Here is an 8599-nt window from a genome sequence, read left to right on the forward strand (position 1 = left end):
TATCTCTCTCATTTTTAAAAAATGGCAGCAAGGTAATTTCTGTTTGTTTGTTTGTTTGTTTGTTCCCTGAGTCAGTGAAGTACGGTAGTGTGCTGGGTAACTTCCTCTTAAAGATTCTCCTGTTCTTATTTTAAGAATCATCACCGAGTGATGACTCCATCATTTCACCACTTAGTGAAGACTCCCAAGCTGAAGCAGAGGGTGTGTTCGTGTCTCCAAACAAACCTCGAACAACTGAGGATTTATTTGCAGTCATTCACAGGTGAGGCAACATTACCAAGTCCCCCAAAACAAAAGGTACAACAAAGGTTTTGCCCCTTCAGGTACTTCTCACAAATGCAAATACAGGAAAGCTTTTCGTAATTGTAATACATTCAGCAAAAACAAAAGCAAGCAAAGAATAATTTTTCCAAATCAAGTTGATAGACTGATATGCAAGTTGGGAAATAGGATCTTTATATAGAGTTTGATAGACCTCGATTGAGAGACTTTCGTAAGAGTGGCTTTATTTTTTCCCAGGAAAAGACATTCTGGAACAAGTTTTTATGTGAAAACAATCTGTGGTGAAGTGACTTGGAGTGAAAGCTCAAACTCTAGTGTAATCTCTGACTTTTGAATACTTTCTTGAACCTAAAAAATATGATCAAAGCTGTAGCCATATACCAGCAGAGACAAACAGAAGTTGATTCACCATGGATGCACCAAAATCTCAGAAATCACCACTAAAGAACTTATTCATTTAACCAAATACCACCTCTTCCCCCAAAACCTATTGAAATAAAAAATAAAAAAACTCACATTGTACCCTATAACTATATACAATTATTTGTCAGCTTAAAACTTAGAGAACACACACACACACACAAAGTTGATTCACAAAACAGTCTCAAGTTTGAGAAAAGATAATACGTGTTCCTGTCCATTTTATAGCTCAGAACAAGTAATAATTTCTCTCTGTTTTTCTTTCTTCTTAGAACTTAAATTTCTTTAATAGTACTGGCCTTCATCCCCAAAATTAATGCCCATATTCCATGAATACAGGTCCTTTGGGTTGCTTTTCCAGGACAGTGTTGTGTCCATGCTGCAAAGGCATATTTCCTCCTCTGCCCCAATAAGCCCCTGTGATCCGTGGTCCATATTTGCAAAAAATATTCCTTATAGCTGATGACCAAAGAACAGAGCAGGAACTAGCCCTTGGACACCTAATCTACATCCAACTGAGCTAGCCAATCATGATGTGCCATGCCTCCTCCTTTCACAAACACGACTGTCTTCTTACACCTCAGGAACCTAGATGGAACTCCCAAGAGATATAACTTGGGGATTGTCTTTTCTACCTCATAAAGTTATCATTTTTGAAACAAATTCATTGCAAGCAGCTTACAATCTTTTTCTCCTGGAATTCTGCTTTTTATAGGAATTTCTGTTTTCTGTTGATGTGGTTCTCTCATAAAGAAGGAGTACTGCTGTTCAACAATTGTTTTAAAAGGAGCCAATCAGAAACACCTTCTATGTATACCTTAGCAGGCATACTTCTCTACTCAGAGGGTGAAGAACCATTAGTTTCTTTTCCTTCACCCCTGTGCCTAGTCTAAGCTCTGATTATATTTCCCTCACCCCCACACTTTATCTTCAATCCCAGGAAAAATTACTAAACTGCTATGTAAGTTAAAAAGCTATGTAAGTTAAATAGTTACTCCCAAAGGACCAAATGCTAGTGTATGGAATAGTGGACAGGATATAAATAGTGGGGTCACAAAGACCTGGATTTGAATCCCAACTCTGCTACTTACTATGCAGTCTTGAGTAAGTTAAAACCTCTGGACCTATTCCCTTATTGCACATGGGAATGCCTATAGCTCACATATTTGATTTTGATGATAACATTTTTTGTGTCTAGAATATGGTAGGGGCTAAAAGCCAATGTTAGTTTGAAAGCCCTAACTTAGTGGAGTGCCAGACACTGCCATATACAAGATATCAACCACAGAGGTTTCTGTGAACCAAAATCAAGCAGATCTACACTTGTGAAGCTCACATTTTCTCTACTGTATGAATCTTTAAGCTGATGAAAGTACATGCTGCCTATCAATGAACTGAGTCATACTGAAGATCCACCAAATTTATGCCTGCTGATTTACCAAAGAAAATCAATAATATGATGATGGGTGTCAAGGTTCAATAGATGTATTGAGTTTGGTAATCTTAGACTTGCATTTGTGCAGGGTTTACTTATTTATCTATTTACTTGTTTATTCACATCACAGCAAAAAGAATTATTTTGTTTTCTTGAGAGCTTACAGTATACAAAGCTTTAAGAGCTCCAGAGATGGTCTGGGATTTCAATTCCCCACAGAGAGCTGGCTTACTGCTTAATATGCTCTTGATGCTCTTAGGAAGCTATAGGAAATGATATTTGCAGCCCAAGATGAATTGACTTAAAACGTCATTTAATTATGTTTTTATATGGAGGGATTTTAAAAGGTAGAATAGTATAATGTTTGCTGACATATCCATCACCCAGGATTATCAACTGTCAAACTAGAGCCAATCCTGTCCCACCCACACCTCCATCCACTTGCTTTCTCTGGTATTATTTGGAAGCCAATCCCAGACATCAGATCATTTCATCTGTATTGCAGAGACAGAGTTAATAAGAAAAAGTTATAGTCTTTCACCCCCGGAACCAGAAGTATAGTTTAGTTAGCAGTATAGTTTCTTTTTTTTTTTTTTTTTTTTGAGACAGAGTCTTGCTCTGTCGCCCAGGCTGCTGGAGTGCAATGTCGTGATCTCAGCTCACTGCAACCTCCGCCTCCTGGGTTCAAGGGATTCTCCTGCCTCAGCTTCCTGAGTAGCTGGGATTACAGGCATATGCCATCATGCCCGGCTAATTTTTGTATTTTTAGTCGAGACGGGGTTTCACCATGTTGGCCAGGATGGTCTCAAACTCCTGACCTCAAGTGATCTGCCCATCTCGGCCTACCAAAGTGCTGGGATTACAGGTGTGAGCCACCGCGCCTGGCTGTTAGCAGTATAGTTTCTTAAACTTTTACAAAGTATCCTCTAGAACCTCTAGCCTCCACTTAGCCATTATCTGAAATGATCATCTCTAGGACCTAATTTGTGTCCTGGTTATCAGAGGATTTCTCTCAGACTGTGGGTGCTACAAGGACAAGGAACGTATCTTACTTTTCATCTCTATAGCCCTAATGCTTAGTATCCCATCATATAGGACAGGCTCAAAATGCACTTTAAACAGATGTGTGAATGCGACTGAATACTTCAGTTTCATAAAAACGTGGACTGAGATGTTTGCCCCATTTTCTCCTTTTCTCAAAGATCCAAGAGGAAAGTACTTGGAAGAAAAGATTCCGGGGACATGTCTGTTCGAAGCAAATCGAGAGTTCCCCTCGGCAGTAGCAGCAGCAGCGCCAGTTCCATCACTTCACCCAGCAGTAATGTGACAACCCCCAACAGCCAGAGGTCTCCTGGTCTCATATACCGAAATGCCAAAAAGTCCAACACATCCAATGAAGAGTTTAAGCTGTTACTGCTCAAGAAAGGCAGTCGCTCAGATTCCAGTTACCGCATGTCTGCCACTGAGATCCTGAAGAGCCCCATACTGCCCAAACCTCCTGGGGAGCTCACAGCAGAGTCCCCTCAGAGCACCGATGATGCCCATCAGGGGTCACAAGTGGCTGAGGCATTGTCCCCACTCTCTCCATGCTCCCCACGAGTTAATGCAGAAGGCTTTTCCTCGAAGAGCTTTGCCACCTCAGCATCAGCAAGGGTTGGACGTTCTCGGGCCCCTCCTGCAGCCAGCAGCAGCCGCTACAGTGTCCGCTGCCGGCTGTACAACACGCCCATGCAGGCGATCTCCGAGGGAGAGACGGAAAATTCTGATGGGAGCCCACATGACGACCGCTCCTCCCAGAGTTCAACATAGACTGCCTGTACCAGGCTGCCTGGCAAAGGCCAAAACCCTTACTCACATGAGGATGGAGGAACAGAATAGAGGACTTGGGAAAAGTCTCAACTTGATGGGGGTAGCATCACTGCTAAGCAATGAATGAATTTCTAAATACAGTATGTGCTGGGTAAACAGAAAGTGGTTTAGACATTCTTGATTAGTTTCCATGTTTTAAGTAGCTGCAGTCTTTCATGTTTTTCTTTAGCATAGTTTGATTTACGCAATCTCCTTCCTTGTGGAAATAGAGGATACAAAAATGTCTAATTTTCATGACACCTAGAAAACGTTTTCCCAGAGCTGCCTATTCAGAAAATAAAGCCCTCACTGTCATTATTCTTTAAGAAGATGAAATTACTCTGGAGGTTTGGTATTTTTTTACATTAAAACAAACTAAAGCAAAATTTAGAAGAAAGAACTACACATATGTAAATACCATATTTTTGATAAAAATGTGTAAATAGATTTATCAATGATGAGTGGACATGTGGTCAATTATCTACTGCACACCAACTGTTTATAGAATACACAAAAATAAAATGTAATAACTGTATTCTGTGAATACCATTTTCATATCAAATGCCATATTTAAATGTCCACCAATATGATTTCTGAGTGGTAAACCTCAAATATGAATTTTAAACTGGTGAACTAAAGGAAATATTGAGGTCATATACTGAAATATGAATAATTTAAAATAATGAATTCAGATGCAATCATTTTTGTGACAAATTGCAGCACCAAACAAACTAATAGCAACTCATGGCTGTGATTTGTTGTGTGGTAATTTGGACAGAATGAAAAGCATGCTTTTGATTTTTTTTTTAATCAATGAGAGAAGTCATCATTCTCAACACAAAGCCCTGAACAACAGCATTTGACAGTGTCCTTTAGATTTTAATTTTTTCAATGGATTGCTTTAAAGAGAATGAGTAGGGAAAACAGTAGTTAATTTTAGGTTATGTTTTATATTAGGCTACTGGGGACATAAACGGTCATAATTAATGACTATAATCGTTAAACTCCTTAAACAGTTTAGAAATTAGCTCCAGGTTCTTAAACTAACAAAAATAAAACCTAAGCATGCCACAGAGCTATTGATTAATCAGTAAGTACCTGTAACGAGTTTTCAGTGAAGCTTTCTCTCTGTGCTGATGAGATTCATGCTACCTAAAAATTAACAGAAATGACACTGTGAACAATGTAGTTGGAAAATAGGTATGTGTATATGCATTATTTATATTCATTGTTAAACTGGGAATGGGGAACAGCTCTGGTTCACAATACTACATACAACTGAGTTTTTGTCTGGTTTTACTAGTGTCTGCTTGATGGCAAAAGGGGAGGGTGGTGGGTGGGAGAGGAAATGTCAGGGCAGGTGCTCTGATAAAATAAAGGCAGGGAAACAAGCTGAATTACTTGAAATTACTTGAATTTTCTTGTCTTAAAACTGAAAAAAAAACTGTAGTTACAAGTTAAAATCTGCAAATGGTTTTTACACCTCTGATTTTAACATGAACTGATACTAATGTTTGGAATCTTATGTCAGAAATATAAGCAGCTACGTACTTAGAGTAGGTTTGGAATGGGAGAGGTAGAACGTAGAGAGAATTAAGAAGGGATCTGACTTATAAAAGACTAGAATGTGATTAGAATGATAGAACATACCAAGGTTACCAAGAAATTGACAAGCTGCTGGCTTTAAGCTTATGCAAGTGGTAGTTGGGAAAGTAGGAGGTGTGGAAGGGGATTTGCATTTTGGATTAATTCATGCAAAATGAAGGAGGAAGCCTGGTCTAAGAAGATACTGTCTTTCAATAGAAATGATTTCTAAACTGCTACAGATTAAGAATAGATAATCTGATTGCTGTTGTTTTGTTTGTTTGGAAAGAAAAAAAATGTCTGGCTTCTTCTACTATTTGTTTTCACTACCAAACTGTGTTACTAAATTTCTTGTCATCCTTGTATGTAAAATGGGTGCTGGGGGTGGAGGGGTATAAGAGGAGGGAGAGTCAGAGTGTGTATGTGTGTGAGTGTGAGTGTATGTGTGCGCACACACACACTGGGGATAGATAAGCTACCTGGTAAAGGGTTTGAACATTTACAAAGTGTTACACTTTTTCTTAAAAGAAAAATGTTTTGGGGTTTGAATAAAATGGACCATCATTTGTCATTGGAACCCATTAATTAAGAAAACCAGCATGGTTTGACACCACATGGGAACATGAATAAATCTGTATCATGATTTGAAAAGTACATCTTGCAAAGTTTTAAAAATAAAGTTTTTAGGCAAATGCGATAAGAAACCATCATTTCCAGTCACAGTAGGTGATCTTTTGTAATTTCATAAAAGCAGTTCGTTTGCAGTGTGGCTTTTGTGTAGTTAGGGGTTTTTTAAGCATGAAGAAAGGTATGTGGGCTTTAAAAGTGATTCTAAATCTTGAATAGAAAACACATGAATTGGCTTTAATAAAAATGTCACCTTTTTATTATTGACATTAATTTAAGTAATGGTACCATATATTTTTTAAAATACATATTGACTTGAATTGTGAGGCAATAAGATACCTTCTATATGTAATGATCACAGAACTAACCCTTATAATATAGTTTTACTTATTTTGTTTACTCTAAAAATCTATAGCAGAGTTTCTCTATTTTATATTTCATAGATTTAAAAAAACCAAATAAAGATGGATTTAAAATTCACTGTGGAAAAGAGTATTGAGTTACAAACTGAGAAGAAAAAGCAGGAAGTTCCCTAATAATCTGGAATATTCTACATGGCTTGATTACATAGCAAAGAAGACCAAGATTTAGGGCTGTCTTTAACATCACAGCCGTCTTGAAGCAGGGTACACACGTTAGGTATTGTGAAGAACATCAATCCGAACTTTTCTTCTGTTGTTTGCACTGATGCGATTTTTTGTTCTTTTATGTTTATACAACTTATCTATGTTGTGTAGGGGAAATTTTTTCATTTTTTAAAAATTCTACTTTGATTTTGTTGTTGTTTTGTTTTGTTTTGTTTTTGGCTAAGTAGAGGACATGGACTAGTTGTAGCAAACAAAACGTGCTGTTTGCTCTTGCCAAAGGTCAGTGAGTGAGTGCATTTGCTGCAGTGGTGGCACGTAGAGAACTAGATGGTAATAAAGATTTAAAACTATGAAGAAGGTTACAGTGTAACTATTTTGGTACTAGAACCAGTTCATGCTGGCCGAAACGACAATGGTTTATGGACTTGCATCCATTTTGTATTTTTGTAATATTTGTAAATATGAACTTTTTAAATTGCTGCAAAGATGGTTTCTTTTGTAAGATGTTTTCAACGTTTACATTCAATCCAAGCCTTTGTATATTTTAGAGCTGTGCAACACTTTAAGTCTTGTATTTATTTTTAGTAAAAATGGTGACAGTTTCATTGTGAACCCCTCTCCAAAAAAATGTATCAGAAAAGTTTGATTACCTAGAAAGTGTGTATAGAAACTGCAAATAAACGTGACTGCAATTAACCTGTTTCTCCCTTCACTGTTACGTAATTGATTTCTTGGGGCTTCACAACAGTGTTTTACAGGCAGCAGGACATAAGGGCAGGATCTGTTATGGCAAAAGTAGGAACAAAAAGAACACAGACCAGCCTGTCCAACATGGTGAAAACTGTCTCTACTAAAAATACAAAAATTAGCTGGGCATGGTGGCAGACGCCTGTAATCCCAGCTATTCTGGAGGCTGAGGCAGGAGAATCGCTTGAACCCAGGAGGCAGAGGTTGCAGTGAGCCGAGATCGCACCACTACACTCCAGCCTGGGCAACAAGAGCAAAACTCCATCTCAAACAAAAACAAAAACAAAAAATCCACATACTATAATGGGCTTTAATCTAGCTTCGTATTTGAGAGGAAAAATAATACATTTCTAACGTCCAGTATACTTTCTTTGTAGCTCCTCTCTGGGCCAAGAAAAGATGTATAGCTTTACTTTGAAATATCTGCCTGCTTTGCTTCTGATAATTACTCAGACTGTGTCTCCTTCCCAAGATGAGCAGCCTCGACATAAGTATGTAAGACTATATGCCACTAGATGATGTCACATAGCCTTTATTACAATAGCAAAATTCTATGCCAGTTACTGTTCTAAGTGCTTTGCATACATTAACTCATGTAATCCCCATATTATACTCATTTTACAGATGGGGAAACCGAAGCACCAAGCGGTTACTTACTTGGCTTGCCTAAGGCCATAGGAGGACTGTGTTGGAGTTGGGGGTCCAATCCAGTAAATCTGCCTTCAAGGTCTGCGGTAGTTCCCCAGTCCAACTTGTGGGTGCTGCAGACTGGAAATATCTTGCCCGCCCCTCACCCTGGCCCCCCTCGCCCTTCCTACCAGACCTGGCTCAGGGCAACTGCTAAGGCCCCGCCCCTCTCCTCATTCCAAGTCAATCACTGGCGTGCGTCCAGGAAACCCAGTTTACGTCGACGTCTCTGGTGCGTCACAGAGCGCGGGGGAGGGGCGGGATCACATTAAAAAAAAAAAAAGCTTCGGACACCCCAACAACGAAGTGGGGACACCACGTTCCTAACTACAACGCCACTGGAAGGGTTGCGCATGCGCGCCAGCCTCCTGCGCAGCCGCAG

General features: G+C 39.0%; 1 protein-coding gene and 1 long non-coding RNA gene across 11 annotated transcripts in view; one reads left to right on the plus strand and one right to left on the minus strand.

Annotated features, from left to right (window-relative positions):
• Positions 1-7479, plus strand: part of NHS (NHS actin remodeling regulator) — a 365514-nt gene extending 358035 nt beyond the window's left edge. For all 7 annotated transcript variants that reach the window (XM_055267749.1, XM_055267750.1, XM_063634559.1 and 4 more), the window contains 2 exons: positions 136-262; positions 3340-7479. In XM_055267749.1, coding sequence (XP_055123724.1) covers positions 136-262; positions 3340-3946 — 734 coding nt within the window. In that variant the 3' untranslated portion in view covers positions 3947-7479. The remainder of the gene's footprint in view (positions 1-135; positions 263-3339) is intronic.
• The window catches only part of LOC129475594 (uncharacterized), a 64976-nt gene extending 56430 nt beyond the window's left edge, over positions 1-8546 (minus strand). For 2 of the 4 annotated variants that reach the window (XR_008654832.2, XR_010119595.1), the window contains exons 1-2: positions 8188-8339; positions 5084-5137 (exon numbers count right to left, since the gene is read on the minus strand). This is a non-coding gene — a long non-coding RNA (uncharacterized lncRNA). Of the gene's footprint in view, positions 1-5083; positions 5138-8187 lie in introns of all 4 variants that reach the window. The other 2 variants (XR_010119594.1, XR_010119596.1) reach the window with 1 other exon arrangement.
• Between the last annotated feature and the right edge of the window lie 53 nt (positions 8547-8599).

The sequence above is a fragment of the Symphalangus syndactylus genome, chromosome X (genome assembly GCF_028878055.3).
Source record: "Symphalangus syndactylus isolate Jambi chromosome X, NHGRI_mSymSyn1-v2.1_pri, whole genome shotgun sequence".
Lineage (NCBI taxonomy): Eukaryota > Metazoa > Chordata > Mammalia > Primates > Hylobatidae > Symphalangus > Symphalangus syndactylus.